The sequence below is a fragment of the Podarcis melisellensis genome, assembly GCF_964234715.1.
Source record: "Podarcis melisellensis genome assembly, chromosome: 12".
NCBI classification, from domain to species: Eukaryota; Metazoa; Chordata; class Lepidosauria; order Squamata; family Lacertidae; genus Podarcis; species Podarcis melisellensis.
In genome coordinates this window covers 12,253,210-12,279,154 of record NC_138544.1, presented here as the reverse complement: position 1 = coordinate 12,279,154, position 25,945 = coordinate 12,253,210, and the positions used below count along the sequence as shown (strand labels likewise).

Genomic DNA, 25,945 nt, shown 5'->3' with positions numbered 1-25,945 from the left:
GTTCATGGTACCTATGACTATTAATGTGAGGTTTTTATCTACATATAAAATTTTTAAAAAGTACATAATCTAATTTCACTCTCTTTCATTTAACTCTAGTAAGTGAAAAGTTACACCTGTTCCCAGCTGGACCAGCTAAAAGTTATCGTCACATGAAAAGTTAATTTTTTTCTTAAAAAACCACCTCTTGAAATGTAATCTGAACTTTGACAAAATACACATTTGATTTACTAAATGGCTCTTGCCCGTTAGATGCTACATGAACAACCATCTTGTATGTGATAACAATAGGGCAAGAGATGCCAGCAGCTCTCTTAGCCTTGAGCATAGCAACATCCTAAGCACAAAGTGAAAAAAGCTCTGAATTGGCTTGCAGTTTAAAATTTGATTTCCCCGCAGTATATTAGCTAAAAGCACCATCTAGTGGAAGCCGGGGAATAAAAAAATTGAGTGTCCTAATTGTAGCAATCTTGCTAATAGTCTAACGTGTAAAATAACTGATGAGGCCATTAGCTCAATATTGTTACTTACTAAGGAAAAGCTTTATTAAAATATGTGTGCCCGCTCCCTCCTCTCTCTCTTTAAACATAACAAGCCTTTTATGAATAATAGTAGAATGGACCGAAACTGTGCTTTGTAGTAAAAAAAAATGCAGAATGGGTGTAATATTGTGAAGTATTAATGACATCCGTTTTCCATACTATGTTTGCCTGTGGCTGGGTGGCTCATTGGAATATGTTGGCCCTGCTCCACTGTTAGCGGCAGATTATTTTAAACTAGTATACATTTAAATAACTTAAAGCAGCCTTGTTCTTACCCCCAGCCGAACACTCAAGAGCAACAATGGCTCTATGGGTAATGCTCTCCCCTCTGTTTCTTTCAACCTCAAGGGGCTACAAAGGGCCGAACTAAATGTGCCATTGAATTTAATGGGCAGGTTTTTAAATTCCACATTTCATCAGTGGGAGTGGCTGAAAATTATAAGGATCACTGCAGGTAGGGATGCTAATACCAGATTCAGGGATTTTCCCCAGGACCACAGCAGGGGGCAAAAGGGTTGAATCCCCCTCCTATTAGATGCTATTCTGTTAAGTGTCACCCACAAACACACACAGTTCATGCTGTCGGCGTTAAACAAAACCTGCGTGCTAAGTACAAAGACACTTTGAAAATCCTATCAAGATTGGCATATCAGCTTGGCCATTCACCAAACACAAGGCAGTGCCACACCAACCCACTCCCACATTCCCACTCTCCTAGCCATTAAATTTTACCATATGCCACATAGTTATATATGACAACATGGGTCACTTCTTTGTGATCATGGTTACCAAAACCAGGGGGTGCCTCCTGTTTTCAGAGTAGTTTCCACAGCCTATGAGTGCCATTTTGGGAATGAGAATGAAGGCCAGAATCACTGTAAGTATGCAAGCCAAAATGGGCATTGCTACACAGCATGGCTGCAAATACGGTGTTCATTGTATGTAGCATGACTAGAAATACTGTACTTATTACTAGGGAGGCCATCCTTGAAGTTTATGTATCATATGGTTCCAAACCCTCCTGTACAGAAAAGTACCAGATTAACTTAGTTGATTTACTACAATTGTCCTTGGCACAATCCTGACCAGGACATAAAACATGAGCAATGAGGGTTAATACCGTGTTCTTGTGACTCTGAACAACAGAGATGGATTTGATGCTTGCAGGCAATACATTGCATTAATTGAAGCCTAATTACCTGACTTGTGCTCAATTTCTTCATGTGCGATTTTGTGCGGTTTTTGCCTTTGCATAAATCCTCTGATTGAGTCTTGCCTTTTTTCCACCTCCTGGACCTCTTTTCCAAGTCATGATAGGCTTCTTCGCTTTCACTGCTATCTGAATAGTCTAAACTGGTAGCTTGTGGGTTAAAGTTCACATCTAGTTCCTCCTGGAGTTGTGCTTTTTCCTCTCTGGGTTTACTGTTACAAGTTCTCCTCTGCATCCAAGGAAGACAGCTGGGCTCCCTAGCCTCCCTTGAAGAACTGACTGAGGATGTTTCAGAATCAGAGTACACTGCCTCCGCGTTGGTAAACAGCCCAGATGATGGGGAGGCCACAGGCTGGTACAGTTCATTGCCACGCTCCCATTCGGCATTGCACTGAGAGCCAGCGTAATTTGACAGCTGCTTGGGTCTCTGTCGCAGCTTGTTTAAAGCCACGTTCCAGTCATAGTCGTCTTCGCTATCAGAGCCCATCTCATCATAAGCAGATACAACGCTGGATTCACTCTCCAAGGCTTTGAACACTTGGCTCTTTGGTTTGGCAAGCATTCGCGGGCGAGGCAAGTTGACGTTTTGCAGGGCCACCCAGTTTCCATCTGTGCTTTCCAAGACAGGGGGGAAAGCTAAGGAAACACAAGAGGAAGATACAATTCCATCATTATTGTGTTGCCTTACCCTAAAGCGTTCTACCATACTTGGGTCTGCTGTGTCACCACAAGAAAAGATTTGCACAGTATTTCATGTCACAGATCTTGGGTGGGAATAATAGATGCTTGCAAGAGGCTTGAATCCAAGGTCTCATGATAAGATAATGAGGAGTGGACCAATCAGGGTTTGACCCAATGCATCTGAATTTGTTTGAAATTGTTTAGAGCAGGCACCCCCAAACGCAGTCCTCCAGATGTTTTGGGACTACAACTCCCATCACCCCTAGTTAACAGGACCAGTGGTCAGGGATGATGGAAATTGTAGTCCCAAAACAGCTGGAGGGCCGAGTTTGGGGGTGCCTGGTTTAGAGGGCAAGGGACATAAGCAGATCAAATCCCATCTATGAATATAGTTAGTGCATATTTAAGTTTTAAATTATATTAGTGCTGACAGCAAACATATTTCAGTGCATATAAAAAAGGCTTCCTGGAATGTGTGCGTGAAGTATCACAAATGTGTGTGATTGGCACTCACACTTCTTTTTGCCCGGCTGTTCCTGCTGACAGTGCTGACTCTATGCAAGGTGCCAATTCATAAAAGGATGCACCACTGATTTGCATTATGCGTGCAGAAAATTTATTTCAGGCATGGAGGACCATTGCTAGACCATTGTACAATAAGCAACACACTGAATATACATACACTTTCTAGCACACTGTAAGAAAATCTGTTGTATAATGTCACTTTATAAGAACCAAGCATCTGGGCAGCAGTTTCACATTGCCATAAATGACTTTCAAAGTGGACAGATTAGATGGCCTTGAAAATACTAAAGCTAGAAGCTTCATCTGTCCAAGCTTTAAATAGCCTTATTATGTGCATATTCAGCTAAATGTAGCGATATTATATTTTGGTAGGTGAAAACATGGGTTCCCAGTAGTTTAATGACCATAAATAAGTTCCTGAAACTTGAGATAATTTCACTTGCAGCATTATCTGTTCAGTACAACATATATTATTAATAGATAAAATCTACAATATAGTAGCGACAATGATTGTGGGAAGGCTGGAGCAAAACACGGCTAAAATCAGGGGAAGCACGAAATGTGAATAAGCAGAACTGTCAGGTTCTTATTTAAATTACCACAGCCTATTTATGCTTGCAAATTGCTGCTTATGTCAAGGACACCGTGAAACGCCTTGGGAGAAAATTCCTTCATGCTAAAGAGGTCAAGGTCTTTCCCAAGACTGAATCTTTTGAAGTATTCAGTGCTTGACTAGTGAAGTTCACATAAGCATCATCTGCTAGTGCTTATTCAAGCGACCTCACACAAAATGTGTGCACAAATTACCTTCTTGGGTTTCTGGAAGAGCTGCCTGGTGGTTTCTGCCACCAGTGCATTAGGTAGCCAGTTAAGAAAAACTATCATTAGCTACAGCTGTCCTGATTCAACCAGGGTCATGCATGCTTGGAAACTGCCTTTCATGGATTTGTCCTTAGCTGGATAAGGAGCAAAGTGTGTAAAACATAAGGCAGGCGCCTATAATATTAGCATTTAAAACTGATCTCTTCACTCAATCTTTTGCTGAGGGCTGATCCATCTATGTTTATGTATAAAGCTGATCCACTGATTTGTGATACATTTTGTACTTAGAAATGTAATTTTACTGTTGATTTTTATTTTTGTTATGCTATTCACCACCATATTTTTTATTTTTATTTTCTTAATCTTGATGGATTTTAGGGTTTCGTTTTTGTTTTTGCAAATAATAAATAAATAAATAAATAAATAAATAAATAATTGTTGTGATTACACACCCACCCACAATCCAGATGTCAGGGACTAATAATGAGCACTGGTAAGCAGTTTAGCTTTAACCCATGTAAGACACAGCTTTTATAATAATTTAACGTAATTATATGTTTTGAGGAAGTCTCCTTTCCATTTGACATTAGAATCATATGTTTGCGTCTATGGCAAGAGATCAGATACCTCTTCGAAAAACTCACGGCCATCTTGTTTATCTCTAGCTCTTTTTACTGTTACACCAAGCTAAAGTTTTGCCTTGGCACATGGCTGCATGTTTGCATAGTCTTTGCTAAGCCAGAGTTTGGCTTCCTGTGTCATGTGAAATAGGCCAGTGAGTCAGAATCTTTAGCCAAATTACTATATTTTTTCTTCCTAATCAAAGATAGGTGGTTATTATGAGCAGAAGTTTCAAGAGCAACAGCCTATTCAGTCAATTTGTGGGTGACTGTTCCTTTATTGTACCCTTTTAAGAAGTTCTTCTTTTTGGTTTCAGCCTAAAACCTTAGGGAGAAGTAGCTACTTTCACACAGAACACAGTCCTTTACTTGGTTCATTTAGTTGGTCCGCGCTCTTCCAGCTGGGCAATGCAGAAAGCCTGTCCTCTTTCTGCTTTCCGCTTGGGCCTTTGGGTTGTCTCCAGAGAGATTCGGGCACAGAAGATGCGCGGTCCCTGTCTCTGCGTGATGCGTCTTCGTTGGTCAGAGAGAATGCAGACTGAGACCGCTGTTAGGGGGAAATATGGAGAACGATATATTTAGCAGAAGGCAGCTATGGAGATGTTAAATGTTAGTTACTTGCAAGAGCAGCACTGAGAAAAGTGCAAATCACTGAAGGGAAAGAGAACAGAATTTCGTTACTTCCGTATCAAGAGGTAAACTCTTTAATCCTTCCATTGCTAATTCCTTTTCAGAAATGCATGTGAGTGAATTACTAAGGTCATGTCATTATATATGGAAAAGTAATTAACAGAAAACAAACCGACAAGATAACTAAACTTATTTCAGGACTGTACTGCTTTATGCTTTGTGGTTCAAGGACCCGACCCCCACAATGTGAAATGAATACACAAGGACACGTGATATAAGGTTAGTGGGCAAGGAAAAGCCACAACTTTATTGACTACAGCAGTGAAAAGGTATTGGCTTAGGCATTGGATCTCTAAAACAAGTGGGTTTATTCACCAGTAGGTGGAGCCTGTTGATGCTAATCCAACTATAGGCTCTCCCTTGATGTCACCGAGGGTCGTGCCATGGCCTCCCGCCAAGCAGGCATCGGACAGAATACACGACCGCCAGATTCCTTTAACGGAATACCCAAAAATTGAAGGCATAGGCGATGGCCACACCTAGCCCTTCGACACACCACAACACATTATTCCAATGCCTAACCTACCCACCAATACCAAAAAGTTGTGACGATTGCTACGAGGTAGGCGAAAAAACCAAAAGGCCTAATGCCAAATGGAAAAACTCCTACCAGGCCCCCTGGACAACCAGGGCGACCAACCTAAGGTCCATAGCAAGGCCAATGACCTAAGCCCTAACTCAAAGGGAGTGGAGGGTGGGTGACTCGCGACGAGACGACGGCGAAGAATGAGGCCGGGGAGAGGCTGGCGCTGCAGCAAAAGGCTGCTGAGCACGCCCCCTTGGTGGCACCTGGTTGGGTGCCTGCCGAGGGGCATGGGCGCCAGCCAGGAGAGGTGGAGGCAGGGGGCTAACGCCCTCTGCTAGGGGCAGTGCTCGGGCTCCCGCCCACAACCACTCCCCTCTCTTCCAGGGGGGAGAGTCTTTCCCAAACAGATAGAAGACATCTCTCCCCTTGACATGGCCTCTGTGTTGCTGCTTTCTATTTCAGTATTTTCTAATGAAGTAGTTGTTCATTCTGACCATAATCAGCATACACAACCTTTTCCTATCTTCCCTTTCATCCCCATAAGGTGAATAAAATTGAGGCTTCCTATTCCATAACAACAACTATATTATTATTTACACCCCATCCATCTGACTGGGTTGCCCCAGCCACTCCGGAAATCTTCCAACACATATTAAAACATAATAAAACATTAAGTAGTAAAAGAAAATTGTATATGAGGCTGCCTTCAGATGTCTTTGAAAAGTTGTAGTTACTTATCTCCATGGCTTGGGGGAGGGGGTCACATAACTCCATACCCTCCAACATTTCCCCGATGAAAATAGGGACGTCCTAAGGAAAAGTGGGACATTCTGGGATCAAATCAGAAACCAGGATGGGTTCTGTAAATCTGAAACTGTCCCTAGGGACAATTGGAGGGTCTGGATTTGAGCACAAGAGCACTCTCCCCTCCTGTGGTAGGTAAAAGTTCTTAAAGAAGGAAGCCATACAAAACTGAAAGGAAAGCAATTATATTTGCCGTGCTCAAAATGATTATGTCAGCATTTGAATGCAAAGAAATTGTCAGAAGCAGCTGAATATTATTTTCCTGCCAAATCAACCCACATCGCTCCCCACCTCCACCCCACCACAATCTCTCCACAATTCCATTTACTCCATGTTCCTGGAGAGATTTACACAAGATGGTGCTGATTGCATCCTCAAAAAGCCCTTGTAAGGCTATTTCTCACTGCTGATGTCAGTTTTGCTTGGGGGTTTAGGCTAGATAATCAGATTGTGTTTTATTCTGATAACCCACAGGGTAATTGAAATTGTTAAAAGTCAGAATCACTGGTGCAAGCACTAGTAAGTGAGAAAGCAGTAGACATAAAGGAAAGCAATCAATCATGTTCAATATACTGTAGGAAGAAAATAGGAGGAGGGGAAAGGGCTGAATTTGCTAGAGAGGCATTACAGCTTGAGACATTCAGACCTCTTAAAAGGTAGGCATTTAGCTACAACATTTGGCTTCTGAGAGTGTTCTTTTGCTGTCAGTGCAGGGGGTTCGGTTATTTTGAAGTGTTATTCAGACAATCATTTAGTGTGAGGCAGTTAACTGCTAATTACTTTCATTCTGCCCAGAAGACTATCTGAAGCTCTCATTCAATGGGTGGTTTGCTCATTGAGGAACCTACGCATATTTTCAAATTTTATCTCGGGCGGTGGGGGAATGTTGTTGCCATTCCCACCGGCCATTGAACCAAGTGGGTTTTGACCATACACAATTTTGGCTTTAAGCATGATTCCCTGAAACTTAACCCCAGTGTATGTTGCAGGCTTACTGTATCAGACGACTGGGGGCGGGGGGAGTTAATGGACTGGAGTGGCTAGAACTCTGAACAGGGAACACCCCTCCACTGCAACATTTTGTGGTAGGTCAAACTTATCCCTTAAGTATACCTGGAATTTTATATGTGCACAGCTGGGAGTAAGTTTCATTGAACTTAGCGACAATTACTTCTGAGTAACCACGCACAGGGACCCGGGATGCAGGTGGCGCTGTGGGTAAAATCTCAGTGTCTAGGACATGCTGATCGTAAGGTCGGCGGTTCGAATCCCCGCAGCAGGGTGAGCTCCCGTTGTTCGGTCCCAGCTGCTGCCCACCTAGCAGTTCGAAAGCACCCCTAAGTGCAAGTAGATAAATAGGTACCACTTTATAGCGGGAAGGTAAACGGCGTTTCCATGTGTGGCACTGGTGCTGGCTCGCCAGTTGCAGCTTTGTCACACTGGCCACGTGACCCAGAAGTGTCTTCGGACGGCGACGGCTCCTGGCCTCTTAAGTGAGATGAGCGTGCAACTCTAGAGTCAGTCATGACTGCCCCGTACGGGCAGGGGTACCTTTACCTTTAACCATGCACAGGATCACAGGATAGGTTTGCGGGAAAATGGCGGGGAAAGTGATAAAGCTACATTTTGGTAGTAGTGGCAATGGTGGGCTTTGGTTAAGTCAACAACAACAACAAAACAACCTGTAATAAATATAATATCTAAACCCAATAAAGCACTGTAATAAAGTTAATCAATTTTGATAGCATAAAGTTACATTTGACATTGCAGTTAGTTCTTGCTGAGCTACTGAATAACATTTCCCGTTAACAATGCCTCTGCCTCTGTAAAAGAACAGGTGAAAGGTAAAGGGACCCCTGACCATTAGGTCCAGTCGTGACCGACTCTGGGGTTGTGGCACTCATCTCGCTTTACTGGCCGAGGGAGCTGGTGTACAGCTTCCGGGTCATGTGGCCAGCATGACTAGGCTGCTTCTGGCGAACCAGAGCAGCGCATGGAAACGCTGTTTACCTTCCAGTCAGAGCGGTACCTATTTATCTACTTGCACTTTGACTTGCTTTCGAACTGCTAGGTTGGCAGGAGCGGGGACTGAGCAACAGGAGCTCACCCCGTCATGGGGATTCGAACCGCCGACCTTCTGCTCAGCAAGTCCTAGGCTCTGTGGTTTAACCCACAGCGCCACCCGCATCCCAAAAGAACAGAGACACTGTTTAATTAAAATTGAACACTTTGGAAAGAAGCATAGGGTAATATTGGGAGAGACTGATTCTCCAATGACACTACACACACACACCCCAGTGGCTATGGCCCCTGCAGAGATACCTGATTGCTTGGGGCAGCTACAAGACATCTGCAGAAATGCAGTTGGTGAATAGTGACAGTAGGTGAATTTGAAAGAAACGAAGGTTAATGATTGTTGGAGGGTAACCGAGATACATTTCTATTAGTTCTGACACACTGGATAGCCAGAGGCCACACAATCATGAGCAAATTGCCTCCAGGTGACCTAATGTAAAGCGCGGGCCAATTGAAGCTGCTCTTGCGCAATTAAATGCTGCATTTGGGAAATGCCAGTTAACATTATCTCCACTGCACCTCATTCTGCAGCCCTCCAGAGAAGGTTGCAACTTGAGCCAGCTAAACCCGCATGGGATTTTCTGTGCCCTCACAGAATACAATAACCCACAGGCAATGTTAAGCTTGAAAACATAAGGTATTAGGATGGCTGGCGCTGAAAAGCTAATGCTAAAATTAGGCCTCCATCAGCTGGCAGCCGGGGAAAACAATTAAGCATTTATTTTGAGGTCTCAGTGTGCCTGCTTCACTTCAAAAACATTTTTGACCAGTTTTGAGTATATATCATGGATTTTATTCAATGGTGTCCCTCTGCTGGCCCAAGACACTATGATCTAGCAGAGACTCCCATAGGTAGAATGGGGAGGGAGGCTATTTTTGCCAATTCAACCCCTCCCAACAAGCTTCCTGCACGATCTGCCATGTTATTCCTCAACCGTTCGGAAGAGACTTTAAGGGGGTGATGGGAGGCTGCTAGAGGGGAGGGGCACATTCCTTGCCTATTCTACTTGCCCGTTGTTTGAAAATTGTTTCAAGCAAATAAAAGTCTACATAGTGCAATAAAGATCTAGCAAAAACAGATTATCTGAAGATCAGTCTAAACCACAGCCTCTTTATAGTTTATATAACAAACTGTAAGATGCAGTAAGTTTGTCTGTTTCAGCAAAAAAAAAAAAAAAAAAAAGGACTACTGCTATATCTGCAGTACTGCTATTCTTGGCAGAATTACAATTTAAGATATTTTTTAAAAGTCAGGAAGTAGATTACTTATATATCTGCAGAAAATGTTTTCTAAATTTGTAAGGAAACTAAAGTACCGTATTTTTTGCACCATAACACTCACTTTTTTCCTCGTAGAAAGTAAGGGGAAATGTCTGTGTGTGTTATGGAGGGAATGCCTACGGGTGGCGGGGGGATCTGCTGCAGTTGTGAGCAGAGGATCCATGGTTCCCCTTCCTTCCCTCCTCCGTGGCTCGCTTTGAAACAGCAAAGCGGGAGAAGAGCCGCTGAGTGGGGAGGAGAGAGGGACAGAGGCCTGCTTCTTTAAAGGAGCAAAGCGGGAGAGGAGAGGAGCCGCTTACACTCGTGTAAGCGGCTCCTGTCCGGTTGGTTCTTTTAAAGCAAGCAGGCTCTCTGTCCCTCTCTCCTCCCCACTCAGCTCGCTAAATAGCAGCAAAGTTTTTCAGCTCACTAAGCCGGGGATGAGCGGGGAGGAGGGAGAAAAGCAGAGCCTGCTTGCTTTAAAGGAGCAAAGCGGGAGAAGAGAGGAGCCTTCTCCCCTTATACCCCTTTTCTTTATTATTAGCAGCATCCTTCTCCACCACACGCATGCTCCTTTTCCCTTGAGTGCTTTTCCTTCTCTCCCCACTTAAAACGTGGTTACAAAGCACGGATCCAGATGGATTCTCAGGATTTTTGCACTGGGTCACCCCAAATTCACCATCAGATCACATAGCATGTCCATGGCTACAGCCTGCACCAAAAAAATCACGCACCCACTGTTGCCTGGGGCTGCAGTGGTGCAAAAACGTGGTTACAAAGCATGGATCCACATGGATCCTCAGGATTTTTGCATTGGGCTACTCCAAACTCACTGTCAGATCACATGTCTGTGGCCACAGCATGAACCACAAAAACATACATCCACTGTTTCGTTTAGAATATTTTTTTTCTTGTTTTCCTCCTCTAAAAACTACGTGTGTGTTATGGTCGGGTGCGTGTTATAGAGCGAAAAATACGGTATTATCTACCCACAAACTACTCTGCAAACAATTTCCTCTCAATTCATTTATTTCAGTGTTCATTGCAGTGAAAAGCTACCTCAGCAGGTGGCAGCAGAAGCAAATAAATTACTTTCCTCCCCACCCAGCTATGCAAGCTACTGTATTTATAATCTATGCCAGCTGTGTCACAGTGGACCTGCCCAAGACAAAAGAGAAAAAGAAAGTAAAAAATATTTTGAGTATTGCTAGACGAAAATAAGGTGAAACAAGTAGACAAACATTATTAGGCAATCATTTGTGCATTTGACTACTGCTAGGAATGGAATGGGATGCGGGTGGTGCTGTGGTCTAAACCACAGAGCCTAGGGCTTGCCGATCGGAAGGCCAGCGGTTCGAATCCCTGCGACAGAGTAAGCTCCCGTTGCTCAGTCCCTGCTCCTGCCAACCTAGCAGTTTGAAAACACGTCGAAGTGCAAGTAGATAAATAGGTACCACTGCAGCAGGAAGGTAAACGGCGTTTCCATGCACTGCTCTGGTTTGCCAGAAGCAGCTTAGTCATGCTGGCCACATGACCCAGAAGCTGTCTGCGGACAAACGCCGGCTCCCTCGGCCAGTAAAGCGAGATGAGCACCGCAACCCCAGAGTCGTCCGCCTTCTGGACCTAATGGTCAGGGTTCCCTTTACCTTTACGGGATGGAATATCTATTCTGGTTTCGCTCTCATTCTCATTTCTCCAATCTTGCATTCAGTCCTCCTGAAAATTCATCAGTACACTAGTACATAGAATCATAGCCTTGGAAGGGAACCTGAGGGTCATTCAGCCCAGTCTCTTCTTTTGCCCAACATGGGGCTCAAACCCACGACCCTGAGACTAAGAGTCTCGTGTTCTAGTGACTGAGAAGTAGCTAGAACTTTGTCCTGGACCATGACACAGCTCCATTAGAGAATCATCAATAGCGCCACTGCCCCCTAAGGAGAACTGAGGGCTTCAGACAGAGAAGGACTACCCTAGGTCCAAATGACTGCAAAAATTATGGGTCCTGAAAATGAACGTTGAAGGAGACTTCCAGGCACTTGTAACATATTTTAATATGAATCATTGTACCTAAAAGCTGGCAGGGGCTGATGGCAGCTGCAGTCTAGCAACATCTTTAATAATAATGATAGTAAATATTGAGGATATCACTTTAGCTACCTCTGCAATAAATGTTTCTCATCTCAGTACTTCAATCTGACTTCCAACAAGGCAATCAGGCAATATATTTTTAGCTCATTAAACAGGTACAAGATACTCCAAATGCATATGATTACAAAGTGGCACATGCATAACATGATGCTATTAGAGCGAAATTCGTTTTGCACATCTAATGTATTATTATCAGTACTTTTCTTTTGGTAAAATTTAGCAATATGTTTCCTGTTTTACAGTGGTGTCTCGCAAGACGAATTTAATCCGTTCCGTGAGGCTCTTTGTATAGCGGTTTTTTCGTCTTGCAAAGCAAGCCCATTGACAGCTTAGCGGATTAGCGCTATTAGCGGTTTAGCGGCTTTTAGCGATCAGCTGTTAAGCGGCTTATCAGCGGATCAGCTGATAAGCGGCTTAGCGGCTTAGGAAAAGGGGGGGAAAGGGAAAAAAACCGCAGGAACTCGGAAGACATTTTCGTATTGCGAAGCAAGCCCATAGGGACGTGTAACGGGCCAATGGCCGTAATAAAGATCAATCCAATCCAATCCAGCCCATAGGGAAATTTGTTTTGTGAAGTGCCTCCAAAACGGAAAACCCTTTCGTCTAGCGGGTTTTCCGTCTTGCGAGGCATTCGTCTTGCGGGGCACCACTGTACTGTTAAACATGAGCAATTCCTCTTAAATGCAAGAACGTAGAACCCTCCTAGCTTTGAGTAAACACTTTGGCACAGACTGATAGTTCAACTTAGCTTCCACTGAAATACATTGGACTTCAAATATTTGATTGTGATGAGACTTAAACTCAACTTAGTCTGGATCCAGCCCCATGTAAGCATCACTTTTTCTATGAGGAAAGCAGGAGAGACTAGGTAAAAAGGTAAAGGTAAAGGACCCCTGGACGGTTAAGTCCAGTCAGAGGTGACTATGCAGCGCTCATCTTGCTTTCAGGCCGAGGGAACCGGCATCTGTCCACAGACAGCTTTCTGGGTCATGTGAGCAGCATGACTAAACCGCTACTGCCACAGGGAGGATCATGATGAGTGCCAGAGTGCACAGAAACACCAGCTACCTTCCCGCCGCAGTGGTACCTATTTATCTACATGCACTGGTGTGCTTTCGAACTGCTAGGTTGGCAGGAGCTGGGACAGAGCAACGGGAGCTCACTCCATTGTGGGTATTCAAACTGCCAACCTTCTGATTGGCAAGCCCAAGAGGCTCAGTGGTTTAGGAGAAACTAGCACCGCCCCCAGACAATCTCCCAGTTAATAAAAGCATGAGTTGGGGCAATGATGAAATGCACACTGCATGGATGAGGCGGACGATACATTCCATTTCTTCATGATCTATGTCTTTGCAGCCCAAATGATATTGATTTCAAGTATTTCAAAATACATTCTATTCTAACACAGAAAATGTTATAGAAGACTCCATTGAAGAGAAGAGATCTGAAGAACAATTTCCCAGGCAGCAGTTTAGCACTCCTTTCTAGAGAATACTCTTTTTTAAAAAAACATTTTCTATATCTATAAACTCTGTGGCAGCAATGTTTAGCATTAGTGTAAATAGATCAGTTAAAAAATTAATAGCCTGAAATGCTGTACTAAAATATTGCATTTATATCGCAGGTTTCCTCCAAGGAGCTCAACGTGGCACAAACATTTTATTTTCATACATTTTAATAGCAACATATTTGCCGCATTTTATCCACTTTTAATCTTATCGGTTAAAATTCTAATTCCATGGAAACCAAGCAAGGCTGAAACTAATCATGCTTTTAAAATGTGCATATATAACTGAAATATTACTTTCTATTTACAAATATTCACATCTGAATGCACAGCATGCACATTGTGAATTCAGACTTTGCTGTGAATATTTGTTTCTGTTCCATAGTCAATGGCACTAAAATAGCCATTAATGTAAATGAACCTATTACTCAACAGAATTTTTCATGCAAAGTAAGTGTGCGATGTCAGGGTTAGAAGTACTGGAGCCTATGTGTGAAGTCACAGCTAATGAATATAGCTTGAACATCAAATGCTAATAAAGTTCTGGTAATGAACTCAGCATGTACTTATTTGTAAGCTAATAATTATTCATGAAAAAAATCTAATGGTATGTTCCCAATTGAAAATAAATATGTGGAACAAATACATTGTTTATGGACAAGTGGCTGCTTCAGGTCTGGTCTCTGCTTTTAAATGCAGGTGGACAGGTGTTCTTCTGCATAATATTATCTCATGCATATGGTATTACAACTCAAATCTGAAAATGCTTATTTGCTTAGTTTTAAATCCTGCCCCCCAATAAACCCATGTACTATAATGTATCTGAGCACCCTGCAATTAAACTAAGCTGATGTTTAAGCCTACTTCTCTGTTGACATTAATCAGCTTACAACCAAGTAGTTCGGCCGAACTCATTTGTGGATTGTGATGCAAGGGCAGAATTAAATGCAGGCTTATTGGGGAGTTTTCCATTTCTGAACAGCACATTTGACGCTTTAATTGGCAGAGCGTTTTGAAGAGGACTTCTCAGTGCGAATAGTGTGCAACATTTTATACCTATGTACATAACCTCTCTCAACAGAAGACTGCTAAGTGCTTCTTAATGATGATTAGTTATGCTTTGCAAAACACCGAGGAATTGTGTTATTGAAATTATTTTGCAGTGGTAAATGGGGCAATTAAAATTTGGAATAATGACTGAACTGGTGAATCCAGAAGAATTGGATGCTCCACGGTTGGCAAGACAGATGTTAAGATCACTTGATCTCAGTCATAAAAGTATACCATATTCACAGAAAGAAGTTGTCACCAGGTGTTCACTGGAGTACCACCTTTATAAGCAGGCCAAAACTTGACCTATTGCTCCAGTGAAACTACCGTATTTTTCGCTCTACAAGACGCACCAGACCATAAGACGCACCTAGTTTTTGGAGGAGGAAAACAAGAAAAAAAAAAATTCTGAATCTCAGAAGCCAGAACAGTAAGAGGGATCGCTGTGCAGTGAAAGCAGCAATCTCTCTTGCTGTTCTGGCTTCTGGGATAGCTGCGCAGCCCGCATTCGCTCCATAAGACGCACAGACATTTCCCCTTACTTTTTAGGAGGGAAAAAGTGAGTCTTATAGAGCAAAAAATACGGTAGATATCACACACCAGCTCGGCACATCCTTCAAATCAGCACTTCCCTTGTTAACAATACTAGGTTTGCTTTTGTTTCCTCACTTGCTGTCCTCAGCTGTGCTTTTAAAAGTCCTTCACTTTCCAGTCTTGCTCCTTCCTGATGTGTTGCACTAAGAACAGCACCCATCACAGCTAATCAGAGCATATTCCCTGCTTCTTTGACAGAAAAAGCCTATAGGCTTCCTTTTTAAAAAATAAAAAATGCTTTTATGTGAACAACCGCACAAATGCACCAAACTAAAAATACCTTGCTAAATACTTCAGTACAGCAGGCTCCAGTTATCACAGATTTTTAATTAAGCCTTAAAAGTTTTAAGATCTCTGACAATGAGTGGAGATAACATGCTGTTTCACGGAAATAAATAAATACACACTGAAGCTTGAGTAGGAGAAACTGACAACATGCCTTGTTTCTTCTTTTGGCCTATGAAGATCAAGGCTTTCCCTGCAGATCACTGATTTTTCTCTGCCATGTTCCTGCCATTTCACAACCTTCTGGCTTTCCATTAGCTGTTGCGTCTAAGGCAGTGTTTCTCAAACTTGGGTCTCCAGCTATTTTTGGACTACAACTCCCATCATCCCTAGCTAGCAGGACCAGTGGTCAGGGATGATGGGAGTTGTAGTCCAAAAACAACTGGAGACCCGAGTTTGGGAAAGCCTGGTTTAAGGGCTCATCCAGACTTCCTTTTGTGCCGCATTCCTAGACACAGATGCATACTTTCCCCCACCCAACACGACACTTTCCCTGTGAATACCTGTTCTATACTGCTGAATCGGAGCAAAGAGCAATCCACAGGAAATCCAAATTGCCATTTGTTCCGATTCAGAGCGAGTTTTCCTGAGGAAAGCAGTGGAGCAAAAAAGGGAAAGGGTGGTATACATCATTCACTCACTCTTAATTCAATCTCTACGACAGGGCTGTAAGGTAGGTTATGCTGAGAGGCACTGACAAGCCCAAGGTCACCCAGTGAACTTCATGACTGAGTGGGGATTTAAACCCTGATTTCTCAGGTCCTAGCTCTGCCATTTTACCACTATATTACACTTGCTCTTTTTAGTTCTCTCCTTATGGAACTGTACAGCTGGCAGGGACTATGGCGGCCATCTAGTCCACCGACTTGCAATGCAGGGATTGTTTTGCCCAATGTGGGGCTCGAACCCTCGATCCTGAGCTCCAGATGTCCAACCAACTGAGCTATCCCACATAACATTTATACCATGGGGCTACTTAACAAGAGGGTTCTAGACAGAAGGAATAAACGGTCTCCATCGAACGTGCAAATCCACATGCACGGAAGAAAGTTCTGTAGAACTATGTGGAAGTAAGTCCCATTTACATGAGAAAAAGCATATGCTTAGGATCTTTTGCTTGAAATCGCAAGTGGGGAGACTTTTGTCATACCCCTATGCTGTTTGTGGGCTTCCCGTGAGCACTTGCTTAGACACTGTGAGAACAAGATACTGGACTAGATGGACTTTGGGCCAGCAGAGCACTTTTCAAGTTCCTATGCTAGTTTTATAAAAAGTGAAAAGAAAGAACATCCACACCCCTAACATTTATTCTTAAGATAAGCCTTCAGTGCCCTCTGATCCACCCTATGAACATTTTACCAAAATTCTTCCACCAGTCTCTCCGTTCTGCGGAGAGATTCCTTTTCACCCCTCCCTGCCATGAATGGCTGAAAGAGGCAGAAGTTATCAGAACAGCTGTAATTTGGTCCTGCTATGTTCAACGGAGTCTATACAATTATCTGCTAGTGATAATAACGTAATTGAAATGTCCACATAGTGCACCATGTTCTGTGGCATTGCTGTGGTATAACCAGTTTATAAGACCAACTTGTGCTCTGCTGAAGAAAGAGTCACCTGCAATCTCAGTTTGGAGAAGGAAACATGGGTTATACATTTTGTCATTTATAAATAAACATGAGGAACCGTGAAAGTATTCAGTCATTATTATTATTATTATTATTTGTCAACGTAAAATACACCACAAAAGACTTCCTTTTATTTTGCTTTTCCCTTGCCAGTCCTGCATCACATCACACTTTACTGCTGTTTGTCAGATTTTCTGCAACAGTCTAGCAGGCTATAAAGGCTTTATGCTGAGAAAAGAACCCAGGGGATGTGGGAACAGTCTTAAATATAACATGATATATAAGTGGCTGTTAAATTTACCTGGGGAAAGACATCAAAGAAGCAATTTTAAAAGCCAGCATTTTAAATTGAATGTTGAACTGACACCTTAAGTTCTGAGAAAAGGGACTGCAACAACACATCAGCTCGCAAAGTGGAAGTGCTTTACACTAAGCCTCACTGTTCTCAAAGCCAAATTGAGGCTTGATGCCAGTAAAAATCTATATCCTCAGCTACGAACACAAAGGCTTCCAATGCTGCCCGACTTTCCTTGCCATTAAGTACTCCTGTCCAATTCTGTTGTTTCCAGTGGTTTGACTCTTGGTTTATGAGCAAAATCAGGAGCCAGTTCACTACCCTTTGTACGAAACAGCTCTTAAGTTCGGATGCCAGCTTCCTATAGTTATATTACTTGACATCCCAGCATCCATGTACCTTCCTTTTTCCTATGTATCAGTTTTCAAGCAGCTGAAGAAAGTGTGATGGGTCAGATCTGGTAGCTCACCCATAATGTGTACGATCCCCTGCGACTCCCTGGGAAAGTCAGCATGCTCTGATCTGAGACAGTAGCAGATGTGAGGCCGCTGCTGCTCCTGGACTGCGGCCATTCAAAACCAGCTTCCACCTGCTCACGTTTGGTTTTCTGCTTCCTTATGATCTGCAGCACGTCGAAAAGGAAACAAGGAAGGGTTCAGTGCAGAGTATTGCCACGGGAGCCATACCAAACTGACTTGGGACTGAGTCATCAAGATTTGAGACAGAAACCTTAACATGGCTTCTTCTTTTCCTCTAGCTCCCGAAAGGTTGATGTTTGGGGAGGTTCTGTTATCTGAATTCACTGTACTTATAAAAAGCCCAATAGTGAATTATAACAAGGTGTGTGTACACACACACACACACACACACACACACACGTACTTCTATTTGCATTGAAAAATCTTATCCTTCTAGAAATTAACCTCACGGTGCATATAGAGAATTAGCAAAACTTAGGAAATGGGCCAAGACATTAGGTGCTCATTATGTGCAATGTCTATGCAGTCTTAGGGTTTGTCCACACTTGTCCCATTCCTAGACAGTCTGGGTTCCGTTTGCCCAACCGCTTTCCCCAGGAAAACCTGCTCTTTACTGCTGAATTGGAGAAAACATCAATCCATGGGAAACCCAATTAACGTTTGCTCCAATTCAGCAGGAAAGAGAGGGATTTCCCTGGGAGAAAGAAGAAGGACAAGCAGAAGTGTGGACAAGTCCTTAGCCACTAAAACAGATCTAGTAGAGGCATTTTAAAGAAGTATTAAAGGTACTTAAGTTATGTGAATGATCTAAATAAGGGAGGGCTATTAGCACAGCATGTTCAGTCCTTTTCTCTGGCCCTAACTTAGCAGACGTAAGCACTTCAATTTAATAGAGATCATGGTGCTACCTGGGGAAAGAGAACGAAGAAGCAGTTTAAGAAACTGGTATTTTCCCCATGCTTTCTCATGTTAAGAGAAGACTTGTTTTCACATGCAATGAAGAGGCATATCCCTCTGCTGAGTGATACATTTCACACTGGGTTTCATTTATACTGCCTTACTAAATCCAAGTGCATGTTAATCTACACAGCTATAAGCCCTTACTGCAATGCAGCACTGATTTCATATATAGAACCAAACAGTCCATGAAGAGGTTAGGGAAACACAGAAAAATACACTCTGAACTAATAATACGTTCTAGCGAACAGAGGGATCCTACAGTACGAAAATAAACTGGTTGTCCCCAGTGTAAATGACAGGAGAGGGAAATAGTTTTTTTACTGTCAGAACACGGGGGTGAAAGTAATCAAATAGATACACCAACTCGTGCAAAAAAACCCCAACAACCCACAAGCACCACCACCATACCATTGGGCAGAATGGGGTGAGGTGGGGAAAACCCTTGTTTGCCCAACAAATAATACAACATACCCCCTCCTTCTGAGTCATGTAAAGTTCTGAGCAAAAGCTATTCTTTACACTGTAGTTTACTATGTAAAGGGGATTTCCATTAGAGGAGAGAGAGCTATGGAGTTGCAACAAAATTCTATTTATTCTGACTACTGCAGCTTTAAGTAGTCAGGCTTACAACAGGGAAAGCAACCCCTAGAACCACCACATGGCTTGCTGGAACCTTACCTTGCTGTAAGGAGGCATGGACCAGCCCTTAACCCACTCAGCCAGTCCCCCACTGGCCTTTTTAATGAGCCAGGAAGGACAAAGATCTAGCATGCCTTTGGTAGCTCTCATATTTCCAGGGATCTGGTCCACATCCTTGGGCTGTGCAAATTGGGGGAAAAGACCCATCCATTATCATGGGACAAGCAGGGGCCAAAGTTACATCCACTTGACCAGCGTCAAGTATCACATCCAAGTCGGAATGGATCCGAGCGATTTTGTCAGCAAAGTGCTGAGCAAATTGTTCAAAGTGGGCTGTCGAGTAGTCACATTTCTCATCCAGAGTATAAAAGACCCCTGACCACTCAAAACAGCTCTGCTGGATGGGTGCTTGCTGATGCAATGGAGGCAGAGAAAAATGTTGGGTTTTTTGTTTTTGCTGCCTGCACTGCCACAGAGTAGGTCTTCAAGTAGGCTCCAGCCTGTGTTCAGGCAGACTTGTCCCAAGTATTCTGCCACCGTGGATCAAATTATGAGTTACATAAATTGCATGGCTAGGAGCCATGTTAGGGGTTTTTAGAAATGTAATCCAACCTGTTGGGTGGGGGCAATTTTCACTGGGACACCAGCGTGTGGGAAGTGTAGCTTAACCATTCTTTCTGAAGATGTGATCCTAATGAAAGTTGCCACGAAGCTAGAGTTAGGGCCAATGGGAGCCCCCCAAAGCTAACTTTAGACAGGTGGGGTGCTTTTTTGTTGGCATCATGGCTAAAGAGGCAAGTGTCAAACTCACTTCCCCATGCATTGTTGCCCTGATGAAAACTTCCACCTTCCATGCCTAGGATTACATTAAAAACAATAAAATGCTGGCACGAGGGCTAGAAAATTCTACAAACATACCGATAACTGTTCAAAAGTTGCTATACGTTATCATTCCTAGTAGTCAAATCACCTAATAGCGAAGTCTTGAGTCATACCTTCTGGACAATGGTGGTAGCAAGCTCTTCTATCAGCTCCTCCTTATGGTCCCGTAAGTAACAAGCTTCGTTCTGTTTGTCCTGCACAAAAGGCATGCACGGGTAAGGACTGCATAAAGCAACTCTAAAAATGCACAGAATGCCAATGAAGAAAAAACTGACAGCTGTTGACAAAGCTCAGAAACACCATGGCCCTTCTATTTTGCTCCTTTCGTTAATTTCTGTGTGGTTAGAACTTAGGGGGACTAATTTTAATAGCCTCTGGAAAGGTTACAGGGAGTGGACCGACCGCTTTCATACTCTGGTCTTCCCAAATTTTTTTGGCTAGGTGTCGCAGGAAAGATGACAACGGACTAGATCAGCCTTTGGTTTGATCGAAGATGATGCTATCACTTGGCAAACCAGTCACAAACCCTCCAAACAAGCAATAGGAAATGTTGCCAGCGGAAAGTCTCCAGCACCTTTGCCATCTCCTGAACTCAGGCAAGCCTAAGGCATGCCAAGCCAAGCTGCCTATGGTGGCACTTGAAAAGGTGTGTTGGCTGGGAGAGTTGTCAGTAGATGGTAATTTGTTGCTTGGGGGGCAGGTTGGGGGGTAGACTTAAAAGTAAGTTATTATCATCATTCCTGGTACAATAAAAGGTAAAGGTAAAGGGCCCCTGGACGGATAAATCCAGTCAAAGGCGACTAAGGGGTGTGTCGCTCATCTTGCTTTTCAGGTCGAGGGAGCCGGCGTTTGTCCACAGACAGCTTTCCAGATCATGTGAACAGCATGACTAAACTGCTTCTGGCACATAGAGGACCACAACGAGTGCCAGAGTGCACAGAAACGCCATTTACCTTCCCACCACAGCGGTACCTATTTATCTACTTGCACTCGTGTGCTTTCAAACTGCTACATTGGCAGAAGCTGGGACAGAGCAACAGCTCACCCCATTGCAGGGATTCGAACCACCAACCTTCGAATTGACAAGTCCCAGAGGCTCAGTGGTTTAGACCACAATGCTACTTGTGTCCCCTTCTTGGTGCAATAATGAGGATATAACTACACTGCAGAGCTTTTAAATAATGCAATAAAATATCCTATGATGGTGAAGATCAGAGTCTTCTCTGACTACACTGCTCCTGCTAATTAAGCAGGAGCTATCTTTTTTTGGGGGGGGGGGAGGGTGGAAATATCATTATCAAAATAATGAATGTAATTACAGTATTCTTACCAAGCTGTCTCCATACATCTCTGCCTTAGAAATAGCTTCTTCTATTGCTTCTTCTGCAACACGCAAGGCCACAGCAAGGGTGTCCATCATGCTGTGTCCTAAGCAAAGAATGCATTAAAGCATGTTTAGCATTTATGGAACGGAGGAGAGCAGTGAAGTAGAGCAGGGTGGCGGCAAGAAATGCTTGTTTTCCAGAACCCCTCTCTTTCTAGGGAAAATACATCCATTCACCATTTCCCTTCCAAAAATTATCAGTCTGTGCAGAGAAGACTGCACTGTGTTTCAGGTAGGAAGCAGAATTTACTTGCAGGGCAAATAACTCCAATTGACTACAAAGGAAGGCAAATAAATACTTTACATATGATATATAACAAGAGCAATGCCACGTCTGAGCTACTCCAGCTGCAGGGCTGTTGGATATGGCAAAACCCCTGTTACAGACATGACAGACAGATATGCGGATAGAATACCACAAATATGCCAGTAGGACACTGTTGTTGAGCTAAAACTCCCATCATCCCTGGCCATTGGTGATGTTTGCTGGGACTGATGTGAGCTGCAGGTCAGCAACAGCTGGAGGGCCAGAGGTTCCCCACACCTGCCCTAGTGCAAGAAGTATACTTAAAGATACACAAAGTTAGGAAAGTGACGAGGAAAGGTGCGGGGTGAAAAGTGGAGGATGAACAAATGATTGGTGTGAAGATGTATAAATACTCTGAAAGCATATCAGGATGAATGCACAATAGACAGGATGTGTGGAGTTTTTTCATCTTTCAGCACTATTATCATATGGAGGAAATCCATCAATGGTCCAGGTCATTTCATCCAGTAACTCAATTTGCAACAATTTAGTTATAGTAAAACACATGCACTTTTGAACGTAATTACCTTCTGTCTGTCTGTAGAAAGTAGAGTCACTGCCACAAATGCTTCCTTCATTTTCTATCGTTCCCTCACAGAAGCTTCCTGCTTCTACTCAAAAAGAACATCATTGTCATCGTCACTGTCACTGCCATTCACTAATGCCATATATAACTTCAGAAGAAAAGGGTTCCCTCTAGAATGTGGCCGTTATTTCTAAATGCACCACCATTACAAAAACAAGCAAACGGGGGAGGGGGGAAGTGAAATATCCTTAACACAAAAGACATGTGGCTGAAAAATAAATCCTTTAAAAAAAGAAGTTATTGTGCTTCATTTTTCAAAAATATTTCTTTCCAGAGGAGAAAAATTTATCACACCTGGCTAATCCCTGGATTCAGACAATGGCTGCTGGAGTAAGAGAGAGAACTATGAAGTTAACAATAAGCAGAGATTGCACGCAGAATGCCAGTGCAGAGGACTTGCTTTGAATGTGACATTTTGGACTTGAAATAGATCACAGATTCCAAAGGGCATCATTTCGTATAAGAAAAGGAAAATTAATCCTGCTTCTGTATCAAATGGAACAAGAGGACTTCTCACAGTCACAGTGGAAAGAGACAAACATAAGTTGCCAGTGATGGAAAAAGAGAGGAGTTATTTCTCTGAAAGCGATACCTGTATAAGCTCTCACAAACCCTGAGGGGTAAAATGATGTTTTATCAGCATGGTTAATAAGCCAGTTTTCTGCCACGGACATTATAATAGAATTAGTAGCAACGTTTCCATCATGCCTGATGGGAGAGGAGGAGAGTATGCTAATCAGCTAAGAAGCAGCCTTGCGCAGCTCTTGGCTCGTTTGTCATTTCCTTCCTCCTCCTCTCTCAGGCTTGGTTCCTGGGATGAGAAGGTAGCTCTTCCCCTGCAAGCCATTCTTCCCAAACTGCAGCTCCCTACCTAAACTGTTGTTGCAGGCAGTGGCTTGAATCAGGAGTGGTTAGGCAGCCAGCAGACTCAAGAGAGAGAAATAACCGTAGTTTATTGATATACAAGTTCCATGGAGGAATACAGCGCAGGTCCTGCGGCACAGAGATTGAAATCCACATGGATTTTTCAGAGTGATTTGTGAGCAGGATACTGAAAGGAAGTTTTGGGGAGGTGATGGGGTGGTGGTAGTGGTGGGTGGGTGAGACTGGGACACAGGAAGGCTGGTACAATTTAGATGTTTCTGAATTACTCTGACCAAAGAGGAATACTCATCCTCACCCCAAATCATTTCAAACGTTCATGTTTTATTTCTCTTTGAGTCCTTTTCTGTTCATCACTTTCCTGGAAGGGGCTCTATCCAGACACAAAGGATACTTGGCAGTTCAGTGTGGTCAGAGGCCAGAACTTCCTCAGCAATGACAGCTTAGACTTATTCTGGAATGTGCTTTGGAAGCAGCAAAAGAGGGCTCTAGACATGCTAGCGTTCTCATTTCCAACAGCCAAGGGTTCCGACGTGAATGTTGGCGATTATAAGCTCTGGGACCCTGTAAGATCCCCCTGCAGCCAACTGGGTTACATCAGGGGTAGCCAACATGGTACCCATAAGTTTTGGATCAGGGATCAGACGATCAAGGGTTATGGGAGTTGTGCTGCAACAACCTCTGTAGGGCTCCCTGTTGGTTTCCCCTAGGTTACAGAGGAAGCTCATGTAAAGACAAACAATAGACTGAGGTCCTTGTTTTTGCTGTAATTGTACTAATAAATATGATGGATGGAAGACTGATTTCTATCTGTTCTCTGCTGCTTGGAGTTGCTTGGAAGCAAGGGTACCTCTGGGCTGCATTATGTTGGTGGTCTATAGTATGAAAGCACAGATGATGAGTAGCCTCTTACTGCAAGGTTTCTGCCACCTTCGGCTCAGAGATCTTTCCATGCTTTTTTGTTTTTTAACCAACATAATGTTTTCCATCTCCATAAAGACATTCCCTGATGGGAATTAATACAAAAGGAGGAAAATGTTCCAGCAGAAGTTCGCTAAGATGACCTAACATATAAAGAATGGTACTTGCAAAAAGCAAATAATAATAATAATTGCCGGTTAAAAATTAGATGTAAGGATTTTAATTGGATTAGAACAAAGCTAAAATAGAGGCACCCTTAAGAACTGATAGCAATTTTTCTGTATGTGCTAATTAGGGGCAATGGCACAGCCATGGGTACCACCTGCATGGCTTCACATTATGCACACTTCTTTCTTAACTCTGCTTTCAAATGCCTCTCCCCTCCCTGAAACACACTGATGACATCTTCATCATCAGCACCCATGGGCAGTAAATCCTTGAGGAATTGCAAGGAGTCTTCTATAAGTTTCCACCCCAACTAGTTCATTCTGCACATTCATCTTCTGGACACTACTGTGCAGCTACACAATGGACATACATAAGCATTGCTTAGACCAGAAACCACTGACACATATTTGCACAATTCTAGCTTCCACCCAGAATACACCACAAAGCCCATTGTTTATTGCCAAGTCTCATGATACAACTGCATTGCTCCCAGTGTTAGGACACAGATTCATGCCTTGCTATACATGAGACATTACAGATCAAGAGCCAGTAATAACTTACTACAAGACAGATCCAGAAGAGAAAGTGACAGGATACTATATCATGTCCCATACTGCTCACAGCTAAAATCACTCCAATGCATTTTCAATTTTCCTGGATAATAACACTTTTCTCCCACAGGCCTTGGATAGCAAACCAACCTTTGCCTAGAGATAGCCCACTAATTTAAGACAGCTGATGACCAGCAACAGGACACATAAGAGAGAGATAAACACAGAGGCTAGATCAGAGGTTGGCAACCTAAGGCCCATGGGCCGGTTCCAGCCCATGACTTCCAGGAACCAGCCCATGGCCGTTCCGTGGATCGGCGTGGGAATTCTGTGCTTCTTTTTCCCCAGAGTGCCATTTTTTTTCTCGCCGCGGGGACCAACTTCCAGCGTATACGCTATTTCTGGCACACTTCCGGGACGGAGGAGTGCCCGGGCACATGTGCACACGCTATTTCTGGTGCTCTTCCGACCCGGAAGAGCGCCGGAAATAGCTTGAGCGCACGCACGCACAGGCGTGCACAGGTGCGCATGCTCCAGCCCACTGAGAGGTCTGCCAGGGAGTGGACCGGCCCAGCCTCAAAAAAACATTGCCGACCCCTGGGCTAGATCCTGCAACAAGCCTAGATGTATCTTTCTGTCTCTGTATACACTCAGGCAGGTTCCAAAGTCAGCTGCAATACCAGGTTTCCACCCATCTTCCAATGTGATACATGATCTCGCTTGCAAGCAAAGCTCTTCTGCATAGACTGAGCAGGTGGTCTCTACACATATGAGTACAGGCAACACACCGACACCCAATTTATGTGGGGTTTATGTTCCGGGGCATCGTGTGCATAAGCCCACCCTGCCTCGTCCTACCCTCTTCTGGTGTCAAACACGGCACACACAGTTGTGCATGCATCAAACAAGCGCAAATTAAGAGTTGC

The 25,945-nt window shown here is 43.4% G+C and overlaps 1 protein-coding gene across 8 annotated transcripts in view; it reads right to left on the bottom strand.

The window, feature by feature from the left end:
* Positions 1–25,945, bottom strand: part of MYRIP (myosin VIIA and Rab interacting protein) — a 148,169-nt gene that overhangs the window by 21,936 nt on the left and 100,288 nt on the right. For all 8 annotated transcript variants that reach the window (XM_081882943.1, XM_081882941.1, XM_081882940.1 and 5 more), the window contains exons 5-10: positions 22,439–22,522; positions 21,551–21,648; positions 20,334–20,414; positions 17,730–17,882; positions 4,770–4,947; positions 1,742–2,388 (exon numbers count right to left, since the gene is read on the bottom strand). In XM_081882943.1, coding sequence (XP_081739069.1) covers positions 1,742–2,388; positions 4,770–4,947; positions 17,730–17,882; positions 20,334–20,414; positions 21,551–21,648; positions 22,439–22,522 — 1,241 coding nt within the window. The remainder of the gene's footprint in view (positions 1–1,741; positions 2,389–4,769; positions 4,948–17,729; positions 17,883–20,333; positions 20,415–21,550; positions 21,649–22,438; positions 22,523–25,945) is intronic.